The following is an 18,832-nucleotide window of genomic DNA, read 5'->3' on the forward strand; positions in this document are numbered from 1 at the left end:
CACACAGCAACCTCAGCAGCACAAAAGCATCTGTCTGAGTTGGGAATGGTGCCTTTGGGGACACATGGCCATCACCTTGCAGCAGGTACAAACCCACAGCTGCAGAAAGCTTCTGAGTGAGCAGATCTGAGCCCCTGAGGCTGGAATGCTCCATCCCCCAGGCCTGACACACACAGGAGCAGTGGTTGTGAGAGAGGATTCACCTTCATTTCAAAATGTTGAAAACATTTTGAATCTCTAGAAAAACAAGGAAAGGAGAAATGTGTTTCACTGATACTAGAGGTCCTTCAAATGTCTGGGGTTTTCCAGCACATCTCTGCATTAGATCAGGGCTGGGGCTTGACCTGGGGACAGAAATGGGAAGTGAAGAGCAATTCCCAGGATGGCACGAGGAGGATGGAACCTTGAAGGACTGGGTTGCTCGACACAAAGACCACAATATGGAAAAGACATTAAACTAGAGAGAGCATCCAAAGAGGGCCTTGACGGTGGGGAAGGGGCAGAAGAGATGCCTGATGAGGGAGGAGGGCTGAGGTCACTTGGTTTGTTCAGCCAAGGAGAAGGGGAGACTGAGGTCAGACCTCACTGGAATCTTCATCATCCTCACAAGGGGCAGAGTAGGGGTATCTCCAGTCTCTGCTCCCTGTGACAGGGACAGGAGCCAGGGCATGGCTGGGGCTGGGCCAGGGCAGCTCAGGCTGGAGCTCAGGGCAAGGCTCTGCCCCCAGAGGGTGCTGGCACTGCCCAGGCTGCCCAGGGAATGGGCACGGCCCCGAGGCTGCCAGAGCTCCAGGAGCCTTTGGGCAGCGCTGCCAGGGGTGCCCAGGCTGGGGCTGCTGGGGGGGCTGGGCAGGACAGGGGCTGGGCTGGGGGATGCTGGTGGGTCCCTCCAGCTCAGGGGATTCCGTGATTCCCTGATCCATGGCACTTTACCCCAGCTCTGTGTTTGCCTCTTTCGAAGCCCCTGTGAGACTGTGCTTTCCACAAGGGCTGACTTGTAAGCACATTGCAGGAGCCTTCAGGGAAGGAGATGAGATTAAAGCAGTGTTCTCTCCAAAACCAGTGCTGCCTCATCATGTTTTACTTGGGCTTTTTTAGGCTGGTTTCATAATAGAACTTGTGTAATCAATCTTTCTTTCTGTCCTCAGCAACGAGATTTTGATCTCCTATCAAGCATCAGTCACACAGGACAGGAGGGCACAACACTCTGGGGGCAGGTTTGTCACCATTTTCCCGTGGTTTGGGTGGTTTTGAGCTGTCACCACCACTGGTCTGTTCTGGTGGTGCTGGAGCCCAGCCAGGCTCCCCCCTCCTGGGCTGAGGGACCCAGTGCAGCACCAAGTCTGCTGCTCCTGCCCCTGAGTGCCACATTGTCACCAGGGGCCAGCCTGGCCTTGGGCTCTCTTGCTCAGCTCCCCCCAAGGCTGTGCACATCTCCCTGGTCACCTTTGGTGTCTTTGAAAGCCACATCTGGCAGACTGGAAAGCCACTCTCAGTTTCCTGTCCCCCTAAGGACAGGAGGATTCACGGGGGGCTGCACAGACTGGAGAGCCCCTGGAGCTGTGCAAAGTCAGGAACATCTCCCAGCAGCAGGGTGAGGGCCTGAGCACTGAGGTACCCCAGGAATCACCCCCTGCAAGGGGACAGAACCACGTGTGGCTGGGCCAGGGCAGGGCTGGGACACCAGGGATGCTCTGTGGTGGCTCCTGTGAGGGCACAGGAGGCTGGGGCACATAGCCAAAGGAGATGTCTGCTGCCTCCCCTAAGGGTGGATCTCAGATGGGAACTGCTGCGTGATTGTGCACCCATCATTGAGAAAACAATGTCCTGCTTTTGTCTCTGGAAGGGTTGCAAGTTCCAGAGCACCTCAATTGTCATTGACCCTTTCCCTTCCCTCATTTCAGCCTCACTGCAGCTCCAAGAGGTTGGAAATGTCCAGAGATCTCCCTCTCCCCTTGACAGGGCACAGCCATGGCACCTCTGCCCAACACTGGTGCCTGTCACCACCTGGTCTCTCCTGGGGACAGACAGACACCTGGGAGAGGCTCCTGTGGCCCCTTTCCCGGGGAGTTTGGCCCCTCCAGCCCCTCTAAACAGGGGATGGTTTCTGCACAGGCACCAACCACCACTCCTTGCAGCGGGCAGGATGGAGACTGCTGCTGTGCCTCCAGAGAGTCCCTGGAGAGGGAGGTGACATTGCTGGTGTCAGCCCTGCTGTGGGAGGCAGACAGCCCCATCCCATGGGGAGCTTTCCCAGGGACACCCTGAGTGTGGTGGGGACACCAAGGGCTGCAGGGGGCTGATGTTCCCCACGTGCTCCATCTCCAGCCCCTGGCCCAGGCTCCAGCCTCTCTGAGGAGAAGAAGGGCAGGAGATCCCCAGGCAGTGACCAGGACTCTGAGGTGCTTTCCAGCCCTGCTGTGTGGCAGTTCCAGGGGACTGGAGTCCCTGAGGACAAACTGTCCAATCTCCTGGGACACAATGTGCAGGAAGCTGAAGCTGAGCTTCTGGCTGGTTTTCCAGCAGAAAATTGGAATGTTATCAAAATGAAAATTTCCTTACAGTGCATTTCAAACATGCAGATCCTGGTTTTCCCTCAGAAAGTGTTCCCAGTTGAACTTCCCACCCCTCCTACAGCACATCTGACTGTGTTCCTGCACCTTCAGCTCCCTCTGGTTGCACAGGAGCTGCTCTGGGCTTTCTCACCATCTCTGCCTCCAGCCACTGATGTTCCATGTCCCATCCTCTTACCTCTGCCCCCAGATCCCCCTGCCTTCCCAGGAACCCCTCAGTGTTCCAGGCTGACTGCTTGCCCCTTGTTTATCTCCCCATCCCTGGTGTGCCCAGCTCCTGAGGGAAGGCAGAGCTTTGCTGGGTGCTGCGAATGTCTTTGCACAGGGGAGACAACTCCATTCTCATCACCTGCTGGAGGGTGGTGCTGCAGCTCCTGTCGGTGACGGGGGGGGTTCCAGATGTGCCAAACACTGCTCAGGAGGGTGGCAAAGGCCTTGGGGGCCTGGAGCTCCTTCCTGTGGGCACAGCTGGGCAAAGGCAACACGGGTGCCCATGGGCACCTAGAGCAGGGAGCTGTGCAGCCTGGGGACTCCTGAGCTGCAGGCTGGGCTGGCTCAGTCCCTCTCAGCTGGGAAAGCGTTCAGGAAGAGCACAGGGACTGAGGGACTGCAGTCCATCCTGGATGTTGTCTGGAAAAGAACTGGAGACAGGGCTTGAACACACAAAAGCAACCAAGGGGCTGCTCAGACACTCCCCCCTTGGTTTCCACCCCGTTGCTCCCTGCAGCTCCCCCACCATAGGAGCAGAGCCCTCGGGCACCTTCCCCACAGACTCCAGTCACTGCCTGTCTGTCCGTGGCTGATCCTGTGACAAGGACATCCTGCTGTGTCCCAGCTGCTCACACAAACCACAGCCCCAGAGCACTGGCAGTGAGGACACACTGTGCCAGCCTCCTGCAGGGTTGTGAGGAGCTGCTGGGGCCCTGCACCCCCTCCCTTGTCCCCTGTCCCTGCCTAGACCTCAGGCTGGGCTTTGGTGCTGTTCTCTGTCCCTGTCCTGGAAGGCAGCAGGCTCCAACTGCATCCAATCTCCCCTCTGCTGGAGCAGCTCATGGGGAGTTTTTCCTCCAAATATTCTGAAGGGTGGTTTCTCAAATTTTTCAGCCTCTTTGCAAAGAATGTGATGCCCAGATCTGCAGGCAGCCTTCCTGTGCAGGGTTCCCCAGTGCTGCCTGCAGAGGCTCAAGTCGTTGCCAGCTGCTGCTCTGACTCCTCAGGGTGAATCCAAGGACAACAATGCCACCTTTTTGTTTGGCAATTCGTGATCTCTGACCCTCAGGTCAGTATTAGAGACCACATTTACAGTCCATGTCTCCACTGGATCTGCAGTCCTGTCTGAAGAGCAGGACCAAAAATTCTTGCTTCTGCTTTCATGGCTTTGCACTGCCTGTCCTAAAATACATTCCAGTTCTGTGCTTATCAAAAAACCCAAGTGATTTGGCATCATTATTTGCTGTCTCACAGATTTTATCACTAGTGATTGCTTCCAGAGCAAAGGCAGGAATACTGAAGTGGCAACTGCATTGCAAATCCTTTCATCCCTGTATGAACACCCACATCCCATGGCAGCTCTTCAGTACCAGGCCTTGGAGCCTTGCCATGGGCACTCTGCGTGTGCTTTGCTCCATTTTACACCTCAGATTAACCTTGCAGCTGCACACAGGAGCCATTTCCACAGCCTGGGTCGCAGCTACTCCTCTCAATTCCATTTTTGCTTTCTCAAAAGAAGAATGATTTGGTAGCTCCACAAGGAGTGGCACAAATTGCATATTCCTAATACTTTATTTTGTCTTCTATGAAATTCCCCATTGCCTTTTCTACCGCTGGGACTGATGCCTTACCCTGAGGCAGGTGAAGTTTCCAGCTGGGTTCAGTGCTGCTCCTCTGAGGTCTCCAGGTTTTACATTGAGTCACTCTGGCCATGGAAGGAATTTCAGCACCCACTGGTGAGGGGACACCTCACCCACAGCCCTCCCATGCCCCTGTCCAACCCCTGCATCCGGGAGGTGCCACATGAAGAGCAGCATCACACTGCACTAATTGCTAACAGCCAGCCCAGGTCAGTTCCTGCCCTCCGCCACTGCCAAGGAGGAGGCTATGATGTGCCAGGAGCAGCGACAGGGAAAGGAGAGAGCAGCCCTGGCTGCCAGGAGCAGCTGGTGGAGGTGGCTCCTACCTGGGAAAGCCCTGCACACTCCTCTGCCTTCAGAGCATCAAAGAGCCCGAGGACACAGCGAGGGGGAGACTCATGTGGTGACAACATCTGTGCTGGCTGTGCCTGGCTGGGGGCATTGTCACCCAGGCTGCTCCTGCTGCCAGCACAGCCATGGGGGCAGGACCTGAGAGGGAAGCAGGCTTTTCTCAGGTCTCCACAACTGTGCCAGAAGCAAGAGTCTCTGGAGACAAAAAATGAATGGAGGCACAGAGGGAAGAGCCTGCCAGCATGGTAGGCTCCATGGCCATCCCACACTCCTGGCCAACACAAGAAGGACTCAATAGCTGCACTCCTTTTCCCTGCAGGGAACTCCAGGTAATGAGAGGGAAAGAGCTCTTGCACTCTGAATAACGTTTCAGAGCCTGCCTTTTTCCTTTGTCTTCTCTGCCAAGCCACCTGCTGTGGCCAGGTCTTAACTTTGTTATTGTACTGCCATCACACCCACCAGCATCCAGGTCTGTACAGCACACTCCAGAACAGTTCCTTCCCACACAACCCTCTGCAGGTGCACCTGGTAGCAGAGGAAGGAATGAAGTCAGCTCTGTGCACACTGAGGGTAGGGATGTGACCCTCTTTGGCTTTCACTGTCTGTCCCTTCAAGACAAACCCACACCGTGTGAATCCAGCCAGGCCCTCAGCTCCATGCGTGGAGGAGTGTCAATGACATGGGGACACTGAAAAGGGTTAAGCTTTCCTGGAAGTCTGTTCCAGGAGCACAGCAGGGTTGGTGTGGAGCTCCATGCCAAGCACTGCAAGAGTTAAGGCGAGGTGGGGCCATTTTCCTTCTCTCAGGGAGCGCATCACAACCTCCATGGCTTTCATTGCCTCCCCAGGCCATGGTCTGCAGCTTCCTGAGAGGGTCTCATGGCTGGAAGAGGCTGCAGAGCCCCGAGCCCGGCACGCTGAGCCCTGCAGCGTTACACAACGGCCATTTTGCTCCTGCAGCTCCTTCCGAGTGCATGTGGGCAATGTGGGACACAGGCAAAATGGTTTCCATGGCAACTCACACTTCAGAGATGCCAGTGAGAAAATTTGCGTTGGGGGAAAATATTCTGCTTCTGCTTCAACTCACGTTGCAAAGGAAGGACAGAGGTGGGCTGCAGCAGCACCCCAGAAATGGTGGTGTAAAAATATCCCTGGTGGTTTTGGTTGTGCAGTGCTCGGTCTATTCCCTGCCCGGGCTGGCTGTGCCGTTTGCCCCATGCAGTGACAAAGCAACACCCTCTCACTACCTGAAATGTGTTGTTTTTCTCCAAAAAGGCCGAAGTGGCAGGTCTGGGGAGCAGTGTGCTGTTCTGGCCACCTCACCCCTGTGGCCCTGGAACGGGACAGATGCAGTCCAGGAGTGAAACTCAGTCTCTGTGCCATGGAGCTGGACGGCCCTCCAGATGCTGGCCACTGGCTGCTGTGCCTCCATTTCCTTAAGGGAGGCTAATGGTAGCCCAACAACAGGTAGATGATGAGAACCCCAAGAAGTCTCCTCAGCAGAGAAATCTTAAGGTTATATCTCAGAGTAATTTGGTGAATTTAATTGAGTGAAATGGCTGGTTGCCCTGTGAGCTAATGTCTGGAAGAGTGGTGGCTCTGTCTGGAGGGACAGAGTGAAGCCAAGGAACCAGGCTGAGCATCAGCTGAACATCTCTGCCCAGGAGCTCTGCTGGTCAAGGGAGGGTTCCCCAGCGCTGGAGTGCACACAGGCCATGACAGAGTCCATGTCACACAGAGCTGTGCCCAGGCAGAGCTGCGGAAGTGTGCTGTTCAGAGGTGCTGCATAACTGGCAATATTGATGTGGAGAACAAACCCACGGACCGTGTTTTACCCCCAGTCCCTGGTTTGCCGAATGCCCGATGCGTCCGTGCCTCCCGAGGCACAGGGAATGCGCTGATCCCGAAAGGGCACTGCAGGTGAAAAGGGCGGAGCGGGACCCCGGAGCTCAGCCCCGTACCGCCCGCACAAGCGACTCTCGCAGGAGCTGCGGGACGCACCCACACCCCGCACCGGCACAGGGCCGGCGGGACCCGCGCCCTGCCAGCGGTGCCTCCGACCCCGCAGCGACCCCGCACACCCCGCGGCAGGGGAGGGAAGGGAAGGGGAGGGGGGCTCTGCCGCAGCGCCCGGGGCGGGCGGGGGTCCCGGGGGCGGGCCGGGGCGGGCGCTGCGGCAGCGCGGGGCGGGCGGGGCGGGGCGCAGCGGCGGCGGCGGCGCGGGCGCTTCAGCACCCGGGAGAGCGCCCGGCAGCGCCCGCAGCGCCCGCAGCGCCCGCGCCGAGCGCCGGGCACGGCCCGGGGACCGAGCCCGATGGGGTCGCGCTGAGCCGGGCGGGCGGCCCGCGGGGCGGGCGGGCGGGCAGGGGGCCCGGCGGGCTCCGGGCCGCCCGTGGATGAGCACCATGCGGCTGCTGCTGCTCGCCCTCCTCTTCTCCTCGTCCTTCGCTCGCGCCGGCTGCGACCCGAAGATCGTCAATATCGGCGCGGTGCTGAGCACCAAGAAGCACGAGCAGATCTTCCGCGAGGCGGTGAACCAGGCCAACAAGCGGCACGGCACCTGGAAGCTCCAGCTCAACGCCACCTCCGTCACCCACAAGCCCAACGCCATCCAGATGGCCCTGTCGGTCTGCGAGGACCTCATCTCCAGCCAGGTACCCCGGGACGGCGACCCCCTCCCCGCCCGGCCCCGGCGGGACCCGAGCCGCCGCCCCCGCGGCCACCCTGCCCCGGCCCCGCCGTGCCCCCGGGCCAAGCCGAGCCGAGCCGTGCGGGGTCTGCCCGGGCCCGGGGCGCGCTGCCCGCATTGCAGCCTTTATGTAAGCACGGCCGGCTGAGCGCTCCCCGCACCCCCGGGCACACTCGGGCAACCACAGACACTCTGGGGCACATCCTGGCACCCGCACACAGCTCGGGCACACGCGGGCACCCACATACACCCTGGGGCACACCCGGGCACCCACAGACACCCTGGGACACACCTGGGCACCGGCACAGCACGTACAGGCTCGCACACACCGCCCAGGGCACACAGGGCCACCTGCAGTGCCCACCCGGGTCACACATGGGCTCACACACACACCCCCCAGGGTGCGCATTGGCATCACACGCCCCCGGGCACACACGGGCTCACACCAGCACTCTGGGGCACACAGGGGCACCCCCACAGCCCTGGGGCACACGCAGGCACACACACACCCCTCAGGGCACACAGGGATCACACACGCACTCCGGGGTGCACACAAGCACCCACACGCACACCAGGGCACACATGGGCTCACACACGAAGCCCAGGCAGGCACAGACTCACACATGAAGCCTGAGCACATATAAATCAACACAGACACAGCCCTTGAGCACACACAGACTCACACATGAAGCTCAGGCACACACAGGCTCACACCCAGGGCACACACAGGCTCATACATGAAGCTCAGGCACACACAGATTCACACACACACCCTGGGCACACACAGACTGGTACATCCAGGGCACACATGGTCACACACAGGCTCACACATGAAGCTCAGGCTCACACACAAAGCCCAGGCATGCACAGATTCACATATACCAGGGCACACACAGGCTCACACACACAGGCTCACACTGGGCACCACAGGCCCCCATACCTTGGGGTTGTGCACATACATGCCCACCCAACGCTGTGCATGCACACAGCAATGTGCACACACACCTACACCACACACAGGCACCACGGGCACACACAGAGCCAGGTGTGAGCACACACAGGCATCCCCAAACTGGGGGGACATTTGGGCACAGGGAACACTCTGTGTGCCCGCAGATTGTGCCCTCACACACATGTGGGAATGCCCACGGGCTGCACTGCATGTGCACATATTCCATACACACACAGATTCCATGCACACACACAGATTCCATGCACACACATTCCATGCACACACACACCATGTGCACACACACATTCCACACACACACATTCCATGTGCACACATTCCATGTGCACACACACACACACTCTATGTGCGCACACACGCCATGTGCACGCTGCACTGCTGAGCAAACGTGGGCTCACACACAACACGTCTGCACTTGTGCCAGCATGCACAGCTGCTGTGACACATGGACACATACATCTGCGTGAGGGACCTGGCACACCCACTGCCACACGCACACCCGGGACATGGGCACACATGGCTGGGGGTGCAGACACACAGGCATGGCACGCACAGACACACGAACACACGGACACACAGACCCAGGGTGCAAATGCACACAGACTCGGTGTGTGCTGTGTGTGGCTGTGCACAGAGCACAGAACGCTCCTCGTTCCTGTGCCCGGGGTGACTCTCAGCGCACCTTTGGGTGCAGCCCGAGCCCCTGGTGCCGGCGGGTGCAGCCCTGGCCCGGCCTGTCCAGCTCCCCTGCCCTGGGTGCAGAGCCCGGCGAACCCCCCAGGCCGTCAGTCGGAACCATCGGGGGACGGGCGGGTACAGACCCCCCTCCAGCGCCCCCCGCAGCCGCGGAAGGTCCGCGTGGGCCCGCGCAGATGGGACCGCGCCCCCGAGCCGCACGAACGGAGCCTGAGCCGCCCAGGGCGCGGGGAAACGCGTGTGGCACTCACGGCCGGCAGGGCAGGGGCTGCCAGCGCGGGGCAGAGCTGGCCCTTGGCGGCTCAGCCTCCGCCGTGGCGGTGCAGGGTGGCCGGGACAGCCCTGGGGAGGTGGCTGGGCCGGACAGCGCGGGCTGTCGCCGCTGTCCCCTGGCACGGGGTAGGCTCAGCGGGTTCAGCACTGAGCCGAGGCTCCATTCAGCGCTGCCGGCCGATGGATGCCCGTGGCCGTGTCCCCTCCCCGCCTTGTCCCCGCGCACAGCGTGGGGACGGGCACAGCCGTGCGGGGGCAGCGCGGCCGGGGCTGCCGTGGGCGCTGGGCTCGGCGTGCCCGCTCTGTCCGACAGCCGGGGCTGTCCCGGCCGCTGTGCCCCGCTCGGTCCCCGCTCGGTCCCCGCTCGCTGGCGCCGTGCCCGAGCGGGGGCTGCGGGGCGCAGGAGGGGCTGGCAGCCCGCGCACCCAAAATGGCTCCTGCCGGTGCTGCGGTGCGCCACGGCACAACCCGAGCCCCGCACGGCCCCGCCGCTGCCCCGAGCCCGCTCCTGCCCCAGCGCCCTGCTGGGTGCGGGTCCTCACCCCCTGTGTCACACCGGACACCTCTGCCCAGGGCATCCCCTCCTCCTGCATCCCCGGGAGCTTCCCAACCTTTTCTCTAGCAATTTCTCCCTACTCCCACGTAGGGTCTCCGCCTGGCCCAGCTCCCTCTGCACCCTCAATTTTCTCCCTCCCAATGCCAAGCAAGATGCTCCCTCTTCCCGCAGACCCCCGGCGCCCTTCCTCAGGCAGGCTCCATCCTCCTCTCCTGTCCTGCCAATCTGTCCCTCCAGCCCCGCCGCTGGGCACATCCTGGGGCTTGGGCAGATGCTTGGAGAAGGAAGAGTTATTTCCTCCAGGCATCAAAGTCCTTGCACTGATTCGCCCTTGCTGGAGATATGTCACCAGCTGGGGACAGTCCTTGTGCTGCGAAAGGGCATTGGTGTAATAAAGGATCCCCAGGGAGTACCCAGCTCCCTCCTCTCCCTTTGACACAAAGTAGGATCCTGCTGGAGACCAAAATCCCAGCCCTGCTGTAACAGCAGAATTTTGCCGAGATCCTCCTCTCGCATTTTGGTATAGCCCAGCTCCCGGCTCCTGCCCCCGCCCTCCGGGCTCTGCCATTCCCTGTGCCCAGGGCCAGATGGCAGATTCTCTCCCGGGCTCCGCGCTCCCGCTCCCGCCACAGTCCCAGCTGACCACTTTGTTCCTAATGGTCCTCAGAGGGGAATTACGACCGAGTATTAAATGTGTGGTTAAAGAAATCGCATTACACAGTGTGACTGGTAGGGAGATGCTTCCCTTTAATCCATGGCAGTTATTAGTTTAGCGAGCGGAGCGCCTGGGCACGGCATTCCATTAGGACGGAACCCTGAGCAGAGCCATCCCCCCCCCCCGCCGTTGCACAGCACCCCTGCGCCCGGCACAGCCCTTTCTTCCCCATTCCGAGCCATTGCAGTGCCATTGTCATGTTAACGTGGGGCTGTTTAGCATTGCAGAAAAGAAAAGGGGAAAAAAATTCACACTCGATGGCCGTGGCGCTCCCGTGAAATAATGTTTGTGTCGTGTATCCTGTCCTACAGGTCTATGCAATATTAGTTAGTCACCCTCCTGCTCCCAACGATCACCTAACACCAACACCTGTATCATACACAGCTGGCTTCTACAGGATCCCTGTCATTGGTCTGACAACACGCATGTCTATATACTCTGATAAGGTAACTGATGCATGCTTCTGGTACCTCATACGTGTGCTGTGAATCAGGAGTGCCCGCCAGGAGGGCTCATGGTGTCTGCACTCTCTGTGTCTGTCTGTCCACCCTCTCCAGCCCAGCCCGCAGCTCCCTCTCTCTCTCTCCCCCCTGCATTCCAGGGTACATCATTTTTTTGCAGCTGCCAGTGCTGACCTACATAGCCCGGGATGATTTCTGCAGCGCTGCTCTGCCAGGCTGCCAGGCTCGCTGCTCTCCAGCCAGGGCAGAGGCACAGGCTGGCTCCTGCCCTGTCTCTGCTGCCAGCCAGCGGCTCCTGGAGGGGTCTGGGAGGGCCAGAGGGTCCTGTCAGAGCCTGAACATTGGGCAGGAGCTCTCTGGGGCTGGGAGGTTGCTTGGTTGCATTCACTTCTCTGGGTTTGTGGGATATTGGTAGGGGAGATGACAGAATATCCTGAGGCTTCACGTGGCATTCAGTCTGGTCAGCACTCAAGACAGAGGCTCAGATTCCAGTGTCTCAGCTGTCCCTGTGGGAACTCAGAGACTTCCAGGCTGGATGAGGTCCTGGGCAATGAGGTGGTGCCCTGGCCTCAGCTCACAGCCCGTTTGGCAAACACCTAAAGCCTTAGGAAAGGTAAAAGGAGGAGCTGAGCAGAGCCAGGCCTTCCAAATGCCATTGCAGGATTTCATCCAGCACACGAGCTCAGTGGGTGAGATCGAGCCTGCTTCGAAGCACGAATCAGCCTTTGCTTGGAAAATGTGAATATTCACAAATGTAAATGTTCAGTGCAAAAATAGTCACTCCACCTACATGGTAAATAAAGTCAAATTTCAAGAGGAGGAGCAGCAGCTCCCAGAGAGGCACCAGCAGCACTGCTTGGCTGGAGCAGCAGCAGATTTTGGCATCTCCCAGCAGGGAAGCCAAGGCAGGGTGGTCAGCAAGCCAGGATAGTGATGGTGGCTGTCAGGGCTGGGGACCTGCACACCCTGCCAGGGTCCCACCAGGCGTGGGTACATGGAAAGGGATGGCAGAAGGTCTGGCAGAGCAGGCAGGAAGCATTCAGGGGGGATTTGCTTCTTGCTGCTCTGGGGAAGATACAGATCTAACAGCAATGTCACTGGGAGGGTCCTTGTCACAGGGCCTACCATGGCAGCAAGAGGGGACCCTGCACCTTCTCCTCTCTGCTCCATCTCTGCAGGGCTGTGCCCAGTAAAGCAGCCCGGCCCACCTGTGCTGGCCTGGAGTGCTCACTCCCAGGGCTCACCCTGTCCTCTCCTTCTGCCAGTCTTGTCCTTTTTGAAACCTGTTTTCTGCAGAGCAGCCCCATAACCCCCACCTGGCTCCCTTCAGGGCTGGGGGAGACACCCAGAGTGGCAACCCAGTGCTGGCAGGGAGATGCTCTTCAGGGAATATTTGGGGTGTTGAGCAGATTCAGGGGTGCAGCTGCCTGGCAGAGGGTGGGCAGGGAGCCCAGGCTGCCCACTCCACACCCTCAGGGAGCTCCTGCCTGCCTGGCATCATGCTCAGCTCCTGCCCACCAAGGCTTGGAGCTCTCTGAAGAACAGGAGCTGCAGGCAGGGACTGGGGAGAGGAACAAAGGATGTTTGGACAGTGGAGGGGACAGCAAACGTGGGAGTGGAGTGGGGGACAGAGGGGTGTGGAGCTGTGGGACAGGACAGTGGAAGCTTCTGCACACCCCATGCAGGACAGGCTGGCTCGTGACACAGGGATATTCAGCTGTTCCCTTTTTGGTTTCCAGTGATCAGCTTGCTTTCTTTTTTGTTTTAATTCAGGAAATTATATGTTTCAGCTTAGTTTCTATGGAAACAAGCTTGTAGGATCACTTTTTATGTACGCCCCTAACTGGTTTTGGAGGCATCAGGCAATTTTAGCTGAATTTCACAGGGAGCTGAAGTTGGGTTAATTTTGGTCCTCTCAAGGCTACCAGGGGAGGAAAGGTGTGGGCCTCAGCTTGGACAGGTTTGCCCAGAACCTTTTGATGCTCTCAGAGCATCTCCAGTCAAGCACAGTTGTTCATGAGCTGTACCATGAGCAGTCTTTCAGCAAGGATACCCAAGGGAAGTGAGTTTTACTGCTCCAGTATCCAACCATTTGTTCTAGAAATAATACTGCAGTTATCAGGCAGGGCACTCTGGCTTGGCCTCCTCGTACATCTTATGAAATCACAAGCTGTTCCTCCACTGAGGCCCTCTGAGCTCCCAGCACAGCCCTGCCTGCTGGGGAGGGGTCTCTGGGATTCATCACCTCTGAGAGAGGCCAGCAGGGAGCTGGGGGAGAGAGGCACTCTCAAGGTAAAGGCAGCAGAGTGGTTCCCATCACTGTGGTGTGCGTGGCTATGGAGAGCCCTCCAGGGAGATCTCATGGGCTGAGCATTGCAAAAATCCCCCTCTGCTTTCCCTCAGTGCTCCCGTGCCCCACAGGCCACTGGGGGTGTTTCTCTCTGCTCTGCATCTCAGCTGGAACAAATTTGTCACTGACATGCTGGCACCATGAAAAGGGTGAGCTGACAGCAAGTGCGAGAGCATAGCTGAGCACAGCTCAGGAAGGTCTGTGCTCTTCAACCACACCACCTGGGACTGTGGGGCTGGAGGGACACCCTGGCTGCTGAGCCCCTCCCCACCCCACAGCAGATTATTGCAGCCGAGGAACAGGGAGATCAATTAATAATTTAATAAATTTTTAAAATCAATAAATTAATAAATTAACAGATTAATAAATTACCAAATTAACAGATTGATAAATCAATAAATTAATAAGTTATGAGACCTGCTCTGCTGCTGGAGGAGTTGGAAAATGCAGTTTAGACATGCTGCAATTGGAGATCTTCTTCAGTTCCAGCACCTTCCCCTGGTGGTTAAGTGAGGTCTGTCTGTCTCTCCAGTCAGGGGATAGATTTCCCTCTGGTTCCTGCTCTCAGGAACCATTCCAGGCCCTCACAGGGCTTGTGCACTGAAAGGGTTTTCTGCTTTATTGCTGTCTCACTGCAGCCCATGCTCAGCAGAAGCCCTGTTAGGGCTGGGAAGGTGCAGGTGGGGACAAAAGTGACTTTTGTTGACAAGTTCAGGGTCAGTGCTCCTTCACTGGCACCCACAGGTGACGACTGGAGAGGCTGCTTGGTGCAGCACAGAGATGTTTGTCCTGGGAGTGGGGAGCACAGGCCTCAGCAGGGCAGGAGAGCCCTCAGCAGGGCAGGAGAACCCTCAGCAGGACAGGAGATCCCTCAGCAGGGCAGGAGAGCCCTCAGCAGGGCAGGAGATCCCTCAGCAGGAGCCAGAGGCAGGAGAGCCTCAGCAGGGCAGGAGACCCTCAGCAGGGCAGGAGACCCTCAGCAGGGCAGGAGAACCCTCAGCAGGCAGGAGATCCTCAGCAGGGCAGGAGAGCCTCAGCAGGCAGGAGATCCCTCAGCAGGGCAGGAGAGGCCTCAGCAGGGCAGGAGAGCCCTCAGCAGGGCAGGAGAACCCTCAGCAGGACAGGAGTGCCCTCAGCAGGACAGGAGAACCCTCAGCAGGGCAGGAGAGCCCTCAGCAGGGCAGGAGAGCCCTCAGCAGGGCAGGAGAGCCCTCAGCAGGGCAGGAGAGGCCTCAGCAGGGCAGGAGATCCCTCAGCAGGGCAGGAGAGCCCTCAGCAGGGCAGGAGAGCCCTCAGCAGGGCAGGAGATCTCTCAACAGGGCAGGACAGGCCTCAGCAGGGCAGGAGAGCCCTCAGCAGGGCAGGAGAACCCTCAGCAGGGCAGGAGAGCCCTCAGCAGGGCAGGAGAGCCCTCAGCAGGGCAGGAGATCCCTCAGCAGGGCAGCCTGGAATGTGCAAGAGCAGGCCAGGGAGGTGGAGGCCAGGCCTGATGGAGCCCCCACAGGGCAGATCCCCACAGGTTCAGATTCCAGCTGGGAGCAGGACAGAGCAGCCCCACAGCCCCACAGCGGCCCTGCCCATCCCTTCCTCTCTGCACTGCAGGGAAAGGCAGAGAGAGTCACTTTAGCCTGAGCTTTGCTCCAAAACCCCTCCCTGCACTTGTCTGAGCTGTTTTAGAGCTATCTCAGCTCCCTCCCATCTCCTCAGCTGTCATGTGGGGCAGTGGGCAGGCTCCCTCCATGGAAACAATGGCCAACACTTCTTTCTCATGCCCAGCTGGTGAATTTTACCAAATTTTCAGGAGCTCCGCAGATTTGAATCTCTGAAAGCTCTGAAATTCCTCAGGCAGCTCAGCCGGGAGTGCATTGCTAGCAGGGGGGCTGACCCCACTGCCACAGGTAATGAAGCAAAGGCACATTGCTCCCTTCAGCCTGCAAGGAAAATCCATCCCCCAGCCCTGGGCTGAGCTCCTGGGCAGGCAGGAGTGCAGGAAGTCACAGACCCTTCACTCATGGCACTCTGCAAGGCCCTGAGGGGACACACAGGCCCTGCCTGCTGGCCCCAGCCACACCCTTTGCCCTGTGGGTAAATCCCCATGCCAAGGCACCCCCAGTGCTCTCCCCCAGCTCAGAGCCAGGCTGTGCACAGGACTGCAGCACCCAGGCACCTTCCCTGCAGGTTCACTGCTGTGCATGCACAGTCTGTGCTTTCACACACACACACACACACACACGCGATCATCTGCTCAAACAGCTCCTCTTTGTATGGACTTGCATCAGATATTTGCAGCTCTCAAGTCCTGACCCCACACAGAATCATCACAGAATCCCAGACTGGTTTGGGTTGGAAGGGGCATTAAAGCCCATCCAGTGGCACCCTTGCCATGGCAGGGACACCTCCCACTGTCCCAGGCTGCTCCCAGCCCTGCCCAGCCTGGCCTTGGGCACTGCCAGGGATCCAGGGGCAGCCACAGCTGCTCTGGGCACCCTGTGCCAGGGCCTGCCCACCCTCACAGGAAATATCCCGAACCCTGCTCCCTCTGGTCCCCCTGGGTTCCTGCTGAGCTTGGGCACTGGATTTCAGCCCAGCCTGTGTCTGCTGCCCCTTTGCAGAGCTGGAATGAAGTGGGGGAGCACAGGACTGAGCTCTGAGGTGTGGGTGGGCTGCAGGGGGGTTTGGGGTTGCTGTGAGCCATTGCCATGGTCCCACTCCAGCCCTGGCTGGCACCAGGCACACTCAGAGCAGAGCAAGGGGTGAGGATCCTACAAAGCACCCCACAAGGCCAGTGTGGGCTCGTAGTGAGGAGCAGTTTTTGCTGTGTGCCTGATCTGAGGGCAGAGAGGGAGGGATGACAGCCCTGGGTTCAAGGGCTGGAGAAGCATCAAGGGCACAGCTGGTGCAGCTGAGTGAGCCCACCAGCTGGGCTGGCTGTCTCACAGGGGCTCTGCTAAAAACCACAGGTCTCTTTTTACAGTTATTTGCCAAAAAAATGGGCTAGTTAGGGTGCATAAATCACTGCCCCCATCCTCTGCAGCGCAGCCCGTGTGCCCGTGCCCAGCTGAGCTCTGTGCTGAGTTTCAAGGGGGTGTGACAGGGACCTGGGGGATGTCACTGTGTGTGCTGGGGTGGGGGTATCAAATCACACCAAGCTGGATCCTCATCTGCCTCTGCACAGCACAAGCTGCCCGTGTGAACCTCTGGGGGACTCTGGTCATTTTTTCTGCCAATCTTTGGCCCTTGCAAAGATGCTCAGGAGTCCCAGGTGCTTCAAAAGCTGTGCCAGACCATGAGTGCTCATCCTGAGATCTCAGCTCAGCACTTGACATGAATTTTCCTTCATTTTCCCTTTTGAAAACCACAGTTCAGGGATCCAGGAGCTGAGATACCACCAGAGTCTGTCCATGACCCTTTTGACACCACCTCAGAAAGCAAATTTGTCTGGACTGTTAAACCAAGTTGCCCCCCAACAACCTTGCAGTATTTTTTTCTTCTGAACCAAATGATATGTATTTACAATACTTAAGAAAGCCATGAATGGTTAAACACCATTTTTGCAAGCTGGTTGGGAAGCTAGAAAGTAATTTGATGCAATATACAGAAATTTCAAAGATTTTTTTCATTTGAAAAAAGGATTGAAAGAATTTTTATAGATGTTTAACCTGTGTTTCTCTGATTTCCTTTTTTAATATTGGCTTTTCTGTTATTTTTTCATCTCTTTTCTCTCTTCTGATTTTTTTCCCATTTCCAGTTTCCCTTTCCCTGGATTTCCTTAAAGCAATTAAAAATGCTTGTGGTTTGACGCTGGTGTAATGCTAGTGCTTCTATGAAAATACATTTTTTTGGGGGTCTACTGGGAGATGTGACTAGGAATAGAGCAAAGCAGGCTCTAACTTAGGAATAAAGAAGAGAAAACTTTTTTAACTTACAACTACATGTAAAAAGAAACACACAGAAAGAATGAAAACTTTCTAAAAACATTCTTTATACTGAATTTTTAATACATCTGTCTTTTAGATCACTAACTTTCAGTCTATGACTACCTTTTAGATAATTAATTCTCAGTTCATCAAGGAGTGAGGAGCCTTTCTTGTGCCATAGCCTTCCTCTGGAAACAGAGTTGAGACCTCTGGTGTTTCCAGTCACTTGTGGCACCGCCTGGAGATCATTTGCCATTGTGACAGTGCTCTCACTACTGAACATGGACTAGAGCTGCTTCTAGGGTTTTCCTTTTAAGGGTTCTTTGTCTAGTTTCAAAAAGAGCACAGTCTCTCACTCTCAGGACACTTGTTTTCTCTAAATTTCACTTCTTGGGGCTGAGGGGTCTCAAGAACAGAGATCTTCTCTTGTACTGAAGATCGAGGGCACCAACTACTTTCTTCACTCATCATCTTTGTTTACACACTCTTTCACATAACAACACTGAACTCTCTTGACTCTGAGCTATTGCCTCTTTTTAAATGCAGTGTCTGTGTCACAGGAAAAAAACAGTTCTGTCTATGGCTATACAAGAAAAGTCTAGCCAAAGGCCACTCTATCACTTCTTTCTACTTAAGATTCTTCTTCACTTCTCTTGTGGCCTATTTATTTTTATCTCAACTCTATTCTCTTCTCATTCAGCTCCAGAAGGGTTAGCATTTGTAAAGTTTCTATCATCTAAGAAAAAGGTTAAAAATCTCAGGCTCTGCCTGTCCAGAACTCTTATGCTGTCTTGCTGGGCGCCTTCTTGCCGCACTTTCTCTTTTTGTCTTTCTCAACTGGCCATGATATTAAATTTTTAAGGTGGCACAGGCACAGGCTGGCTCTCTTTCTCTTTCTTCTCGGGGGCTGCTGCTTGATGTTTCTTGGTGCTCTTCTACTTTTCTATCTTCAGGGCCTTGGCTTACCTTACCTGGCCGCATGGCTTCCCCTCCCCGCCCAGCCGGCAGCACCTGGGCAGGGGAGGTTTGAACTTCTCACTGACTGGAACTAAGAGAAAGTTCTCCTGGGAGTTTTCTGCTTTTAACTTCTTGTGTTCTCAGAGGCGTATCTATGTCTTCAGTGGCTAATATTCAAATCTGAGCACTTATTGGTTTGACTACAGCATCTCAAAAAAAACCACACTTCCTCTCAAACCATGACACCTGTGTTTCTCTGATTTCTTTTTTTTATATTGGCTTTTCTGATATTTTTTCATCTCTTTTCTCTCTTCTGATTTTTTCCCATTTTCAGTTTCACTTTTCCTGGATTTCCTTACAGCCATTAAAAATGCTCTGGGGTTGAAAATTAAAAATGCTTAATCCCAGGTGGTATGCCCCTGGCCCAGGCTGTGCAGCTGGACCTGGACATTCCTGGGCATCTCTGCTGACTGCA

General features: G+C 56.9%; 1 protein-coding gene across 25 annotated transcripts in view; it reads left to right on the forward strand.

Annotated features, from left to right (window-relative positions):
- Positions 1-7,015: 7,015 nt before the first annotated feature.
- Positions 7,016-18,832, forward strand: part of GRIN1 (glutamate ionotropic receptor NMDA type subunit 1) — a 40,573-nt gene continuing 28,756 nt past the window's right edge. For 11 of the 25 annotated variants that reach the window (XR_010442225.1, XR_010442227.1, XM_064727554.1 and 8 more), the window contains exons 1-2: positions 7,017-7,427; positions 10,984-11,118. Coding sequence is in view for 18 of the 25 variants with exons in the window: in XM_064727554.1 (XP_064583624.1) it covers positions 7,170-7,427; positions 10,984-11,118 (393 nt within the window). In the remaining 7 variants the exon portion in view is untranslated. Of the gene's footprint in view, positions 7,428-10,983; positions 11,119-18,832 lie in introns of all 25 variants that reach the window. The other 14 variants (XR_010442221.1, XR_010442222.1, XR_010442224.1 and 11 more) reach the window with 2 other exon arrangements.

Source organism: Zonotrichia leucophrys, chromosome 17 (genome assembly GCF_028769735.1).
Source record: "Zonotrichia leucophrys gambelii isolate GWCS_2022_RI chromosome 17, RI_Zleu_2.0, whole genome shotgun sequence".
In the NCBI taxonomy this organism is placed as follows: domain Eukaryota; kingdom Metazoa; phylum Chordata; class Aves; order Passeriformes; family Passerellidae; genus Zonotrichia; species Zonotrichia leucophrys.